The sequence below is a fragment of the Saccostrea cucullata genome, unplaced genomic scaffold (assembly GCF_032062105.1).
Source record: "Saccostrea cucullata isolate Sc308-1 unplaced genomic scaffold, CSIRO_AGI_Scuc_v1 ctg1382, whole genome shotgun sequence".
NCBI classification, from domain to species: domain Eukaryota; kingdom Metazoa; phylum Mollusca; class Bivalvia; order Ostreida; family Ostreidae; genus Saccostrea; species Saccostrea cuccullata.
In genome coordinates, this window is record NW_026931734.1 from 250,356 (window position 1) to 267,192 (window position 16,837).

Below are 16,837 nucleotides of genomic sequence, written 5' to 3' on the forward strand. Positions count from 1 at the left end.
CTAGAAAATGGGTAGCCGATAGGAAAAGTTATAATCAGGTGTTGATCCCATTATCAGAAAGAAGAGAAATCCTTAAGCAGTGTCACGATGTACGTACAGCCGGACACCTTGGTGTTGCAAAAACATTGGCAAGAGTTCGAGAAAAGTTTTATTGGCCTGGGTTACAGAGTGACGTTAGGAATTATGTCACAGGATGTCCTCAGTGTCGGAAAAGAAAGACTCGTTCTGCTGGGAAGACATTTATGCAGATGGATCAAACTGGAAACCCTATGGAGCGAGTAGCTACAGATATCATGGGGCCACTTCCTGAAACTGAAAACGGTAATAGGTATGTCGTAGTGATCTCTGACTACTTCACTAAGTGGACAGAAGCTTACCCTCTCAAGAACATGGAAGCACAGACAGTGGCTGAAGTTTTAGTGGAACAATTCATAACCAGGTTCGGTGTGCCACAGATTATACACAGTGACCAAGGCAGACAATATGAAAGCAAGCTTTTCAGTGAGGTTTGCAATCTACTTGGTATACGAAAGACCCGAACAACAGCGTACCATCCCAAGTCCGATGGCATGGTGGAAAGATTCAATAAAACTTTGGCTACCATGCTTAGTGCCTACGTGTCTGACCACCAAACTGACTGGGACAAAAACTTACCTTATGTCCTCATGGCATATCGGTCCTCTTTGCATGAAAGTACAGGCTACAGTCCAAACATGCTCATGTTAGGGAGGGAGGTAGCAACACCTCTAGATATAATGTACGAGTTACCCAGTGATATGAAACCGACTTATGTACATGATTATGTTTGGAAACTTCGTGAGAGCTTGGAAGAGGCATATAGATACACACGCCAAATAAGTAAACAATCAATGTTGAGGCAAAAGAAGTACCATGATCAGAATGTTGTCGGGAAAGGTTTCAGTGTTGGTGATAAGGTTTTAGTTTTCTTTCCACAGAGAAGCGTAGGGAGGTCTGCAAAACTTATGAGTTTCTGGTACGGTCCATATACAATAATAGAGAAACACACTGATGTCACATACAAAATCAGCAAAGATGACACTGAAAATACCCTCATTGTACATGTAGATAGAATAAGACCTTATGGGGCTCAGGTCCTTAGGGATGAAAATGAGAGTGTCATTTCAAAAGATCAGGATCAGGGTGCTGATGTTGAAATTAACAATGATGAAACTCATATGGAAATGTTAGGAAATTCAGAATTGAATGAAATAGAATTAGCTTACAGGTCGTAGACAAAGAAAAAAGCCTGCATGGCATTCTGAATACGAGTTTGATTACAATGTTTAATATGATTGTATTTATTTCAGATTGTAAGACAGAATGCCGAAGACCAAAGTTACACCAAGAAAACCTGGATTTTTGTGCTGTATTTGCCTTAGTCGTTTACCAACCAAGGACGAGTGGGGTAAACATATCCTGAATTGTGGTATGGAAGATATCAACAAGAGAAAATTTGAATGTGATCATTGCGATAAAGCTTTTAGCAAAAAGATTGTGTTAGTGCGACATGTAAAAAAAGTACACCCAAATCAAGAAACCACTGACCAGAATAAAACACCAAAACGAGTTGAAGATGAGGAAGACTGGCGGAAGGATCCTGGTCAACTGCTGTTTGAGGATGTGGACTTAGAAGCTGGCAGAACATACCGAAAGAAGACATCTCCAGTTTTACCAGGGATTAAGCGAAGAAATGCTAGCGTCCAAGAAACCGTGACAAAAGATTTGCCTACAACAACTGAAGAGGTAGTGGAACCTAGCGACAGTGGTTCTGATGTCCAAAATGAGCCTTTTGATGAACAACACTGTGTTTGCTGTCAGAAGAAAGTACAGAAAGTTGATGTTGAAACGCAAACTGATGCAATCAAGGCAGAAAAGAGTCACCAGAAAATTATCAGGGTCACGAGGAAATTTCAAAAGGATGGTGAAGTAGTCGAGCGATTGGAAGAGGACATCTGGAATGATTAACTGCTTTATTGTGTACAGTTCACAAGTATATGTAGATGTAATTGGGGTCTAGACGGGATCCACATGTTTACTATATTGCTATGCATGTTGTAACAGATAGTTACTCTATATATGTCTTTAAAAATATATATAGTAATAAATAAAAAAATATATATATATAAGTGAATAAATATAAAAAAAAAAATATATATGATTCTTATTGATTTTGCGTGCGGGACGCACGATATCAGAGGCGTGGGTAGTGAAACGTAAGAGAAACGTATATAACACCCCTATAGAATGGAATGACCTGACACCCCTTGGAAATAGATTATTCCAAGGGTATATAAGTCGGTGCAATTGGCAGATTCAAATAATCGCAGTCAGACGGCGAAGAAGACACAGAGAAGACGACAGGAAAACGTAAGGCTAGGGTAGGAATAGATAAGTTCATCAGCGGTAAGGTATTAGGGGAATTAATTTGAGAGTCAGGAGGTAGTAGGTCTAATAAGATCGAGGCGCCTGATTCTCTATATTAATAGGAACCCTTTTACCTAGAAAGCGCGGTGAATTAAGTTACCCAGTCACTTGCATATAATTAGATAGCCCTCGGTAAAGCCTCTGATAGTTTAATAATTTTTGAATTATATACAGAATCATTATACTCAGGAAGAGTAAAGGAAAATTATTGTATCTCCTAATCATTTTTACTCAGACAGAGTACAAGGAAAATCATATATCCCTTATAAAGAACCCTATTGTTCAGATAAACACGTTACAATATTGTTGTTTTGTCAACATGTTTGCCAATAATTTACCTCGTTTTGGAAATTGTTCTTGCATACAGCATATGCATTGATGAATCAGCTGAGAAATATAACCGCTATATACAGGATATGAGTTCGGAAAGTTGACGATTGAAAAGTTTTAATAATCTTGATTTTCATGAAACATTTTGAGATAACGAACAGTAATCAAGACCAAAACTCCATCAAACAATACAAAACAGGAGCAGAGCAACCACGGACCTCCAAAACATCAGAGGTGGAATCAGGCGCTATTAAGGAGTAAGCATCCCCTGCCGACCGGTCACATTCGCCGTGTGCTCCTTGACATTTATACACTGAATTAACGGGAAATTCTGTCGTCAATTCAGTGTATAAATATTGAGCTAACAATTCGTATAAAAAACATCAGTCAGCATTTGACTCAATGATAAACTGTATTTGCTAACAAGGACATTGTATCGACCATAGAATTTACGAAATTATGACTTTAAAGCTTTGTTGTTTGGTTACTTTTCACATACAGTCGTTTAGGCAGTTCCGGATAAGGTACCGATTTTACGGTGCTATAAATATACGCGGCCATTAATATTTTTTGAACTCAAACTTGTTTGTCAAAATAGTCCAAATACCTCTGGTTTTAGATGTAGTCGTACCATATTTAATTCTTCCTAATTAAAGTTTATCTTAACAATTAACTTGAGCGACTTTTTGACCGGTTGCGAATAAGCCGACGGGTTCCGAATAACTAAGCGGTTTCCATACAAAACGACCCTAGACAATATTTATTTGCCCAAAACATCATACAATCGATCTCCATGAATGTTGTTTATAATAAATATTCCCAAGTTAGCGTTATTTTCCACATTTAGAATGAAAATTAAACCATTCAACTTAAATCAAGAATAAAGTAAAGAACAAAGTTTTTTTTAACATTTTCTTTTACTTAAACATATTTAAAGAGCACTTTGAATCATCTCATGTTAGAAATCATATTTGGAAAATATTTTTAAAAAATACATTAAATACTGCTATGAAATAAAACTTTCCTGTATTTATTATTCATGTTAAAAACATCTCTTAAAACTATTCTGTGCATCATTTCAAATGTTAAAAAACATACATATGTGAAATATAAAAATCACAACTAAAAAGTCTGCATGGAATGAAACTGATTATACAAAGCAGACAATATTGGAAACTGTGAATAGTTCTTGAAAAAAAAATATGGCACTTTAAGGAAACAATACTTATGTCAGTATATAGTGCTCGGATATAAACACTAAGGCTGTGTACTGACCGAAATACTTCAAATATATTAAGATCTTTTATAAGCCACATGCGATATATTGGATTCTTTAAAAATCTATCAAAAAAGTCTTTCGAATGTTAATCATTTGATGCACTGTGATCATCACTGTGATACACCTGGATATCTTATTTAATTTACCAAAATGGAAGTTCATGACTCATTGTCATTACAAAGTACAGTTCAAAATTGAACTTTTAATGGCTGTAAGACTAACACACTGCAATATTGTTGTCTATGAATTTTGCAATATTTATTTAAGACGGGCTCCTTCTTAATGTTTATTTCATTAATATTGACCAGTTTTAATTGTTAAAAAAGTTTAAAAATTATCTCTGATGACTGTAATTCCCAGAATTTTCACAGAAATATAAGAAAAAAGCTGTCTGCTCGATACATATTGGAAGTCAATTTTTTGATACAATGCATTCTTGAATACTACAGTATATTGATACATATTGATTAATAGATATATTGAGACAGCACTGATAAACAAATGGAGAAACACTTTTTTAATGGATGCAATGAAGTACTATTTAAGGAAAATATTTGCAAAAAAGTTTGTAATGCTAATATACAAGAACTATCATTCATAAAAAACTAAAATTACATTCATGAAAGCATAATTCACTTCTTAAATTTCATCTTCACATACATGATATTTGCAGTTTTGGAGGACTTTGATTTAGATCGTTTCCGACAGGTGTCTTTCACAGATGAATTTGCTTTAGCCTCCTTCTCTTTCTTCTTTAAGTAGCGTATCTTAGCGGCCTTTTCTTTTTTAGCTTTTTCCCTGGCAAAATTCAATTCTTGCAGAGCCATTTGTCTTATAGCATCGGGTGAAGTTAAACTGTATGGTAGAGAACTTATAAGTTTTTTAGGTTTTGGTTTTTTAATATTGGTTATTTTAGGTAATCTTGTCATTTCTTCCAGTGCAGGTGACACACTTGATACAACTGTATCTGGAGCAGGGGTACTGCATGGCATATTACTGTCAGTTTTTATATTTTCTTTGTTTTCTTCATCTTGTAAACTTAAGGCTGCACATGCTAACAGATCCAGTCCTGAGGAAGGCAATGGAATATCAACACTGTGTTGCTTAGCAGTCTCTTGGGATGTAGTGTGTGATACTTGTTGACAAGTTCTTGGATTTGTTCTACTTATGGTAGGAGGATGAGCCTTTTCTTTCAGTTTCTTATACACTGTGAAGCCAGGGGATAGTCCTTCCACATCCCATCCTTCTTCTAGTCGCTGTTCATACCTTTTTCTTGCTGGTGTACCTATAGTATCACTGTATAGTTGGAAAGCCTCAGTAGCTGCTTTTGTTTCCACTTCATCATCTCTGGTTACAGTCTTCTCTGTTTCGGGATCTTCTTCCTTGTCAATGAAAGTATACGATGGTTTTAGTCTGTCATTTGAAATAGCAGAACGCCTCACAGGATAGATTCCAGAACCTTTGAATGCTCCAATTATAATGCTTGGTTTATAAAATGCAACATAAGTTTCATGCAACTTTGAGGGAAAGCTTTTTTTGTCAATAGGCTTGTCAGGATTTAATCTTGTGTTTTTGCGCACTGTATCATACCATTCTTTTTTCAGAGGACCAAAAACTCCTTTGTCCAGGGGCTGCATGAGATGGGTAGCATTTGGTACTAGTCTGTAAATTTCAATTCCCCTTCTTCTTGCTTTTGTAAATATGTCCATGTTAATATGTGAACTTACGCTGTCAATCAAAAGAACAACTGGTCTATCATTCTTGCTTACATTCATATGAAAATGGTCGATGAATGTGGAGAAAGCTTCTGAGTCCATCCATCCTTTTTTTGTGTAATGTATAGCAGAACCTCTTGTGGCTCCTAATAAAGGATCATATGCAGTAGGCTGGGGTTTTGGATACACAAAAAATGGTGGTAAAAGAACTCCTTCAGCATTACCACAATACATCACAGTCATACGTTGTTTTGTAGATCCTCCTGACAAGTGCGGAATGTCCTCTGTATACCTCTGTCTTGTTGGTCCTACAACCACTCCAGCCTTACTCCCCATCGTAAAGCCCGTCTCATCTGCATTGTATATTCTATGTGGTTTATCCAGCATGTTTCTTTCTGAGAGAAATGCTCTGTACTTTAAAAACCATTCATCTACAATTTCTTTGGTGACTTTCGAGCGAGAGGCCTCAAGCAGTGTTTCTTTTCTTTTTTTTCTAATTTGTCCGAGTGTCTCGCCATAAATGCATAATACCACGAATAGCTTGGCCTGCTATCCTTAAATGGGTTTCTACGCTTGTCTTTTTTTAAGAATTCTTGGACCAGATCTAATATATCAGATGTCCCCAATCCCATTCCCCTTTGTGCCATTTCACTCACATAATTGGCAATTGAATTTTCTTCGACGACTGATAAAAAAGGAGATGGTCCATTTCTACTTTCTATAGAAACTTCACCAGTCACCCTCCTATGGAGATAACCGAAGGATAATTTGTACTTTTCCGCAGACTTATTAATACTTTTCCCCGACTGTACCTCAAACAGAGCCTTCTTTGCTCTGGATGCTTTTGATGGGGATTTAGGGAATCCTCTGCAGTATTTTTTCTTAACTTTAGATGCTGTTACAAAAAGTGGGCTATGTGTTTTGGCAACTGTTTTCTTACATTTTCCCATTACTGATTTCTCCTAAAATATATTAAAATATAATAATAAAGTTTGCTTGCAAAAGTATGGAGTCTCAATAAAAATAAAATTTTAATTTAAAAAAGGAAGAAAAAAATGAAAGCATTTCGAGTTAATATTGAAAGGTTAAAAAAAAATTTTCCCCAAAATTTTAACTTTAATTTATTATAAAATTCCCCCAAAGACAAAATTGAAAGGGTGAACATGTTATACAATTAAATATGCAGCATTTTCATTTTATTTTCATTAACCTTTAGCAGTTAGGCTTACTGAAAATGAAAATTCCAACCAGACGTTCCTTAGTCCATATATTTCCAGTTCAAAAAGATGTAAAACCTTTTATTTTCTCACTTTGTTAGACATAATTAACTGCTCAAACTTGTCATTAATTTCTGACACAGTCCATGAATCATTTAACGCAAAGCACTGCGTTATCTGCCATGTTGTTATTTTACGAGAGTGTTTACAGAGGATATTCGGAACTGGCAAAATGACAGCACAAATAAAATCATGTACTACGTTAGTTTTAATATTTCATTTCCCACAATCTTTTGAGGTTTGTTCATATATGTTTCATACTTACTTTTGACACCTCAAATGTTTTTAGACACGTAACTGGTTTACAACAAAATTTTATTTCTTTATGTCAAAGCGTCGAAGTGATCCGGATTTGTTGCATTGTAAAAGTAGGTCGACTATATTCAAGTTCGATATCTTACACAAATCGACCGGAAAAAATCAAAACTTTGCAAGATTCGATAGAGCATTAATATGCCTTTTTACTAAGGGTAACAATATTTTTTTCGATTTATGTATTTATTTATTAACGCCTGTTATATCAGCGAATTATTCGGAACTGGCCAAAATCCCGAACTGGCTAAACGACTGTATATTTTTTTAATAAAACATCTAAATTAGAAGCAGATGTATCAGACTCTCTGGTATGTAATTTCAAGCACACTTGCATATATCGTGTCGACATATGAATTGAAATTAGTATTGTTAACTAATGTGTCCTCGATATATCTAAATATCGAGTTGAAGGTCACGGCAAGTTTTTGCATACATTCTGCTTAATATCAACACAAAAATAGATTTGCGCAATAACAGAGTGCAATTTGCACCCATGGAAATTTCAACAGATTGTTGGAAGACCTAATATTATCAATTAGAAACTCAAGCATCTTTTTAATATCAACTTCAGAGTATGTGTGTTTACAGTCAGAATTTGTTAACAACATACATTTCTAAATGACCACTTTCATTTTATTGAAAAAGCAGCTGTTAATGTTGTAAAAAGAAACTGGAGTTTAAATTATTAAAGTGAGGAACGTTTGTGTGTAATTTTTAAAAGGCTTAAAGTCTAGTTTTATTATTTTTTATAAAATTTTTCCATTTCAAATTCTTCAAAAGTTTTCTTTGTTATATTAAAGTATATTCTTTTTAATTATTCTAAAAGTAGCATTCAATAATAAGTGAAGAAGTGTTTTTGTAAAAAATGATGTTAATATAGTCTTAAGAGTTTGAAAAATTTACAACAGGAACCTTATGACTGTTGACATTTCTGCATTTCTGATATGAGTGTAGATAGAAATCTAAAATTTTCTTTTAATGTTGCAGACTTCTAAAGCACACTTATAATTAGATTTAGTGAAAAGGCAATGTGACATTTAAAAATTGATTTTGAAAAATTCATTTTGGTTCTTCGAACAAGTACTTCAAAGAAACTCATATATCTGCCAAAAACCATTCATTATTCATGATCAATGATATTAAGTGATAATCTTAATAGTAACTGATATTTTTCATAAAATTTAAAACCCTTTATTATTGATTCCGTAAATTTAAAATAAGATTTTACCTTCTTTTTATCATATTTTAGCTTAAAATTAAATAACATCGATTTCTTGTTTTTAAAAAGTTTTAAATCAAGATGCTTGAATGTAATGAAACTCAGTGAAAACCTTTTATCTTAACAAACTCATTTTCTTGCTATTATTGTCCTGAATAGAATAGTCTCCGAGGTCTTTGCATTCCAAAAGCATGTTACCTTTCCTTTGATTAGTTGTGAATTTGTGAGGTCTCCTTATCTTTTTAAAATTTTACCAAAATCTACAGCCTAAAAATTTACGACTTTTCAACTTTATACACAACCATTCCCAATGATAAATTAGAGTCCAGGTTTTTAGATATCATTGATAGCTGTGTTTTTTAAAATAACAATAGAACTCGTAAATTAACTTACCTTGTCATTGGTCAATTGCAAACTTTTGTAAAAAAAAAAAAAACACATTCTGATTGTACATACAAGTACTCTGAAGTCGACATCAAAAAGATTTTTGAGTTTCTGATTGACAATATCTATGTTGTTTTTGGAGAACAAGGTGTCGTAACATAAAGGCTACACAGGTTTAAGACCGTGCTTAAGCAGGACTGAAGTACAGTATAAAAATTAAGATCGTAACTAGAAGCGTGCTAAGATTTAGCAATCTTAGCAAAACTTAGGCGGCCAGTAGCGGTTACTTAAGTATATCTTAACTTTCCTATACATATATTTAGAATTATTTTATGTTGACTTTCGGTGTTAAAAGATTTCTTTATTCATATAATGCATTAAAGAAAAAAATAATTATCTTTCTTAAATACTGGTATAAGATTTTTTTTTCGGCCCGGGGGCGGGTAGTTTTACTGATCAATGATTCCAATATTGTTCCAGTATTACTCTCAACACACTTTACATGTCGATGCATAATTTAATTTTTGGGATACATCTGAAATTAGTGGGATCCCGGTTATAAACATTTATCATTATAAATGAATTGAACACAGTAATAAAGCATGGATTTGTATGCTGACTTTGAAAATATGATATGAAATATATTTTCAAACACAGAAAAAATGTTGGTAAATAAGACGATGATGACCAAAAAAACTGAAATAGAGAGTATGTAAATTAAAATAAATGTAGAACACGACAAGCGCGGATTTAGACAGGGTTTCCTACAGTTCAATCGATTGAGAGAGACAGAGAGAGAGAGATTTGTTGATAAATGGAGCTCCTGAAACAATTCCCTCCTTGATAAAATCATAAATAATCATAACTATACTGCAGTCTTTGTTTGCTGACCTGGGCTGAGACATCGGGGGGGGGGGGGGGGGTCCAAATTGTTTTGGAGTTTTAATTTCAAGAAGACAGACGTTCGGTTATCTTGACATGTCTACGAGAATTACAAAATTAGTGACATTTGTCAAAACAAAAGAAAAACAAACGGTTATTGAAAACATCGCAGTTTCGAGGGTTCAACAATAGTCATGAACCACAAATCGCCAATTTGTGACCACGCAGTATTTTTTTTTAAATAAGTTATTCAGTGTATTTTATAACAGAATGAAATCTTTTAGACGAAATCTAATCTTACATAACTAAAATCGATACATAAGGAGGTCAATTTTTATAAATATTTAATAACAATATAACCAAATCATTTTGTAGCAATGTATCTGAATAAAATGAAAAAAATATAAAGTGATTCATAAAAAATATTTTAAACATAAATTTGACTTAGCTAAGACCTCACTAAGTTCGTTTTATGTTACGGTTTAAGACATACTTAAGTAGTCCTTAGATAGGTCCTAAGAGTGTGCCTAAAACGTACTTATGAGCCTACTTAAGTCAAAATCTTAGCAAGCTTTATGTTCCGAGCCCAAGGTCTTCCAACAATTAATTGGAATTCCCATGGGTACCAATTACACCCTGTTATTAGCAGACCTATTTTTGTAATCATGTGAAGCAGAATTTGTCCAAAATCTTATACTTAAAAGATGAAGACACTTCTATTCATATTTTGATATTTTACTTGAAAAAAAAAATGGTAATCTAACAACCAAGCTGTATAATAAACGTGATGACTTTAACTTTTCTATCGCCAACTTCCCTTACTTATGCAGCAATATACCTTCATCACCTACATACGGAGTTTATATATCTCACTTGATTCGATGCACAAGAGTCTGCACACATATGAACAGTTTCTAAAATGAGGTCAATTATTGACAAACAAGTTGATGAAACAAGAATTTTAGATGTCTCGTTTAAAGTCATCATTTCGTAAGTTCTATGGTCGATACAGTGACCTTGTCAGCAAATACAACTTATCATTGAGTCAAATGCTGACTAACGTTTTTCATATTAATTGTTAGTTCGTTATTCATACCTTGAATTGACGACGGATTTTTCCATTATTTCCCGATCATCACAAGGATCACACGGCGGGTGTGACCGGTCAGCAGGGAATGCTCCTCCATGGCACCTGATCCCACTTCTGATGTTTTGGAGGTCCGTGTTTGCTCTGCTCCTGTTTTGTATTGTTTTGTAGACATTTGATCTTGAATACTGTTCGTTATTCCCATATGTTTCATTATGGTATGTTAAACTTTTCTATTTGTATTCATTTGTATAATTCATTTGTTTTCTACAACTTTCTATTCGTATTGTGTAAGAAGTCGGTTCACTTTATGCATAAAATGGCCCTGTAGATAAACCAATTGATTGATCAACACTTGATTTTCCATTTGAAGCATTAAAATAAAATAGAGACTTAGTGCTTTCATATCGTATTAAAAATTTTCTCCTAAAAGTCCAGGTCTTGGAGAACTGGCTTTATGAAATTGCAATGTTCTTCGATTTTTTTTAGGTAAACAGGTATAATTGAGTACTTTCAGGGAAGAAAAATAATATGAGCGCACTCTCTGATCTAAAAAATAAAACATGTTTTTTAATTCTCAAGAACAGTTCTATCACTTACTAGTTGCATATTTTAGATCAGAGGTTGCGCTCTATATTAAATATTGAAAAATAGCTTTAAAAATTTGTCGTTTTTGTACACTTTTTCAGAATATGAGGAAAATGACGCAATTTGTGACGTCATAATGCATTGACTAGCCAGAAAATTACGTCATTTTTGATAGATACGCAGTCATCAAAGATCTAAGTGATATTCAATGCATTTTTAACTAAAACTGTGAAGTTTCAGATTTTCAGAAATACACAGGGCCAAATAAGGCAAAGGTAAGTCTTGTTCTTTCTATTTGTATTGTATAATTTATTCATTCATAATGTATAATTATACCCTCTTCGAAGAAGGAAGGGCATACTGCTCTGCTGCTGTCTGTCAGTCGGTCGGTTGATCTGTCTGTCGATCGGTCTGTATGTCGGTCCACCACTTTTCCGTTCCTTTCCCTCGCACATGAAATTTGGTATACAGATTTATCATAAGACTATCTAGTTCAAATTATGCTTTGGGTACGATTGAGCCATTTTTGACAGATTTATGCCCCCTCGGACTTAGAAAAATTCCAATTATTTGCAGATAATTTTATTCACAGCGGTTGCACATATTGAAATGAAATTTAGTATACAGATTTATCATAAGAATATGTAGATCAAGTTCTGTGTGGGTACGATAGAGCTATTTTTGACGGACTAATTTCCCTTGGACGTCCAATTATTTCGGGGAGGGGGCATAAGTGTTTTACAAACATCCCTTTTGCATTAATATATTGTATTGTATAATTTATATTTGTATTCTATTATTTTCTGTTTGTACAGTATGATTTTTTTTATCATATCATTTTTATTTGTATTCTACAATTTTCCATTTGCATTGTATAAGTTGTTATTTGTATTTTAAGAATTTTTATTTCTTTCCGACACTTTTTCATTTGTATTGTATCCGAGAATTATTTATTCTTTTTTATCCCTTAAGAAGGATTTCATTGGTTGGTATTTGCGTTCACTCCTTAGAAATGTAGATTGATTAAGTAAATAATTAGTAAATAAATTATATTACTTTGATCTCGAATGGAACTACTTACCCTCCACCCCATCCCAAGAAACAAATTTTCTTCATTTCCTTTTGTTCCTTGTCTCTGGTCATATTTGAAAATGAAAATAAATATCCAAATTCTGAAAACGTACACCCCCCCACCCCCCCCCCCCCCACCCCCACCCCCGAGAATTAGAAATATTTTAAAAGAAAATACATAGATTTTAGTATTGGTTTATATTCATGATATTTACATTTGCAAATATTTTCCTTTATATAAAACTACTGAAAACACTGTTGATGTGGACATGGCGAACGAAAATCTATTATATTGTAAAATCTTTTTTATTAAAATATTTTAACTTCAAGTTTTATTTAGCCATACCTTGTTTATAAAATTAAATTTCTTCAAATGTTAAGATCAATCAACTTATGTGTAAATATGCACAATAGGTGATGGTCTAAACAGATTTAAAATATTCCGATACATGGCTTTCAAGTGCGCTTTGATGATGAATACATCAGACACGAAGATGATCAAGAAAACTAATCCAAGAAGACAACCTCCCAGGATTCCTATTCCTTTTGATGACTTCCGGTAGTCGGTTGCACTCTCTTTCTTACGGATACTTGACGAGAGGTTCTGAACTGCCACCTCCCCTGCAGACCTAGCTTTTTGCAGCACTGGTCTCATGATGTTCAGCACTTCTTCCGGTGGGTAGTCGTTCAGAAATTCCCACTTACTTACTTTGGGTTCCTCTTTGTCTGAAAAACCATTAATGTACATGATGTGTATCAATTTATAGGATTTTATCCTTTCTGACATATTTTATTTTATCAAATAAAATCTGTAACATTACTTTGTTACAGATTTTATTTGATAAAATAAAATATGACACAAAAGATCAATGTACCATATCATTTGATCAATCCAAATCCAAAGTGCAGAAAAACAAACAATTTAAGAATGTTTAATAATGAAATGATTTTGCAACTACGATTCAAAAAAATTCTACTTATATATTTTTCTAGAGCTGTACGTATTAGAATTTCCTTCGGTTTTTAGTCAACTATGATTACTATATTAACGACAAATTATTTATGATTGTGATTAACCAATTATTTGAATCAATCCAGAAGGCAATCAAACGTATATTTATCAAAAATACATAACACATACCCCGATATAAATCAGAAAAAAGCTTACAATTTTCATAATTGAGATAAAATTAATCATATTCTATATGCTTAAATTTCCTACATGAACACTAAGAAGTTACATGACTTATTCAGGATACGTACGATAAAATCCTAAAACGGCGATACGATCAACCATTAACAACGCGTCATCTAGAGAGAGGAAAAATATTACATTAATATGGTATTATTAATTTAAAATAAACAAAATAGGTTTTTTTTCCTCAAAAAAAAGAAGAAAAGCTCACTTTTTTGGCATAAATGAGTTTTTAATGGAAAAAAAACTCTAAATGCAAAGGACAGTCGTCTCACTTTTTGATAATGAGATTATAAAGATGCTTTTATAACTTACGCGTATGCAAAAGGATTTACCTGCAAGTTCATACAAAGTTAGATTTCTTCTGTTTTTCAAACCAGATACGTTAAAGGTCAATTTTTTTGCTCGAAAGCATGTTTCAAACCATTGCATACTTATGTCACTGCAAAACTCAATCTGAAATATTGTTATTCAAAATATAATTTATAAGCTCTCGAATGACAAAGGAATGGTGTCTTTAATACAATGATAATTGCAGAAATTACATGAATAAACAAATTTTGATTTTTCTAATATCAAATATTTCATTTATTCATTATTCCTAAGATCATTATAAGTATTAGTAAGTGTGATGTGAATTTTATGAGAGAAAAAGAGGACGTAGGCTTGAAAAGTAAATAATAATTTTAATTTTTACATTCACGTCGTCTTTGTCTGTGACGATCAACTCTATTTTGGTTGCTTTATTTGTTATACTTGTCAAATCAATGCCACAAATTATCTTCTCTTCCGTGAAGTTAGAGACGTACTGAAATGAAGTTTCAAGTTAATAACAAAAATTTCGTCATTGAATTCATACTTTTTCAGAATAAGCATCAACGCTTTTATTCAACTGCTTTGAAAATTTTCAACGAAAATGAAATCTTCCAATATGAACATATTAAGATTAAAATTTTAAAGAAAAAAAAAGAAAACATTAAAAAAATATATATAATATTTAATCTATTTTAACCAAAATTAAATAGATTTTGTGAAATTTACTTTGCAATATTGTAATATATCACAATTAAGAACAAATAACACTAACTATAAAGCATATATTATTGTTTGCAGCTGAGTGTAAAGTTTTACGTTACGTCACGATCTAGTTGACAGCTGCGCTCAAGGTAAATTGTACACGCCTCCTAACCGTAAGCTTTACGACTGGAATTTTTTTCTTATCCCTGATTGGTTGTTCGTGCAACAGACTATTTCCATGTCAATGTTGAAAATATGAGTCGACCAATCACGTGAATTGTTTACGCTGGATGCACCTGACGAAAATGATCGTGACGTAACGCAAAACTTTACACTCAACTGCAAACAATAATATTGGTGACAAAATGTTAGACTTGAATGTTAAAAAAAAATGAATATGAAATCATTGAATTTCATTACTATATCTAAACAACAAACAGATAAGTAAATTGGAAGAAAAAAATGAGCAGAGTGTTCGACAATCAAAAAGATGAACAGTGAACTATACAGACAGGGTTATACCTTGTTATTACGTAGTTCTAGCGTAGTGTAAAAACTTTGAACCCTCCTCATTCCATAGTTTGGCTCTAGCAAAATGATGACATATTAAATCATCTAATATCAACGTCAGGCAGTGTTGTTTGAGAGAGTAGTAATCATCAATACATGTATTACTCTTGTTAATATTCATCAGACCAAAAAGAATTTTCAATCTTGAAATTTTAAAAAAATATTTGGCAGTTGGAAATCTCACTTACTGTGGAATCATTTTTATTCGTGGGGGTCAATGTTCATGGGTAGCCAAAAATTTACTGGTTCGTGGGGAGGTAATTTCGTTGGTAACAAGTTCTATTTCGATTTTTTTAAATGTTAAAACAAAGAAGGATAACTCCGTCAATGTTGCTTATTCAAGTTATCTCTCTTGTGAACACATAAATGTACCGTTGGCTTGCACCGACGAGTCGCAGTAAATTACGATGGTAAAGAACAACTTAAATCAACAGGTTTTTAAATCTCTGGATGAGAACGACAGTGACAATGCCAAATTGACATAAAAACCTTGAAACCAGTTCATGCTAATTGGCTAATTATAATTAGCACCCACTTCAAAATCGTACTAAAAAGTGACCTCATCAGAAGGGCATTTGAGCGTGTTGGATTATAATGTAAACACTACTTAAATTTAACAGTAATGTTTATCCTTTTCTAATTATTGTATATAATTATCGATGTCTTTGATACATTATAATTTTATAATTTATAATTTAGCCCTGCTAATTGTCTCATTATGAGCGATCACACGAACACAAGGATAACGGTTATTTTACGATATAAAATTCATAGTCTGTGTATTTTTTTTAACAATGATAATATAAATGTTTGAATATACGTTCGTGGGGATGTAAATTCGTGGGTCAGGGTTACCCAAGAAAGCCACGAACATTGGTCCCCCACGAACATTGATGATTCCACAATATTTTACAAATTCAAGATCAAGTAAGAACATCACAGCAAATTTGTATGCTTCTAAAATGTTCAAAGCATTAGAGAGTTTCACAAGCTATGGATAGAAACTGCAAAGTGTCCTATCAGGATCAGGTATTGGTGGAGTTTAGTATAAGCCAACAGGAAAATGAATTTGTTTGGCTTCAAAATCCAGAAAGTGATTCTCCCAGAAAGTGAACAATTACTTGTCCATGATACTGTACTGAAGAATGTTAGAGAGCAGTAAATTGTCCAGATTGTGTTGTATGGCAGAAGAAGAAAGTAATGAATGAAAATGATGAAATTTTATAAACGAAATAAATGGGTAACTAGCTCAAACAAGAGGCCCATGGGCCTTATAGGTCACCTGAGCATCATGCAACAACTTTCCAGTGATTAAATTTAATTCATCATAACAATACACTTAGCAGTTGCTTAGTTTGTTTACTTAATACCCATACACAAGGTAGGGGAACAAAAAATGCATTTCAACTAATCAGTTATATTCAGCAATAATCAGTAGTGCCCCTACCACACATGAACCCCTG

At 33.2% G+C, this 16,837-nt stretch overlaps 3 protein-coding genes across 3 annotated transcripts; 1 reads left to right on the plus strand and 2 right to left on the minus strand.

Annotated features, from left to right (window-relative positions):
• Window positions 1-1,341: 1,341 nt before the first annotated feature.
• LOC134233390 (uncharacterized) lies at window positions 1,342-1,986 on the plus strand. Its single transcript, XM_062715352.1, has one exon. It carries the CDS (start codon window positions 1,342-1,344, stop codon window positions 1,984-1,986), a length of 645 nt encoding a protein of 214 aa, XP_062571336.1.
• A 1,747-nt stretch (window positions 1,987-3,733) lies between these two features.
• On the minus strand, window positions 3,734-7,609 carry LOC134233399 (uncharacterized). Its single transcript, XM_062715364.1, has 2 exons — window positions 7,312-7,609; window positions 3,734-6,731 (listed from the first exon to the last, which is right to left on the minus strand). The coding sequence occupies exon 2, from the start codon at window positions 6,154-6,156 to the stop codon at window positions 4,687-4,689; it is 1,470 nt and encodes a 489-aa protein (XP_062571348.1). The 5' UTR covers window positions 6,157-6,731; window positions 7,312-7,609; the 3' UTR covers window positions 3,734-4,686.
• Window positions 7,610-12,983: 5,374 nt separating this feature from the next.
• LOC134233391 (uncharacterized) lies at window positions 12,984-15,443 on the minus strand. Its single transcript, XM_062715353.1, has 5 exons — window positions 15,327-15,443; window positions 14,485-14,595; window positions 14,123-14,243; window positions 13,856-13,903; window positions 12,984-13,318 (listed from the first exon to the last, which is right to left on the minus strand). Exons 1-5 carry the CDS (start codon window positions 15,375-15,377, stop codon window positions 12,984-12,986), a joined length of 666 nt encoding a protein of 221 aa, XP_062571337.1. The 5' UTR covers window positions 15,378-15,443.
• Between the last annotated feature and the right edge of the window lie 1,394 nt (window positions 15,444-16,837).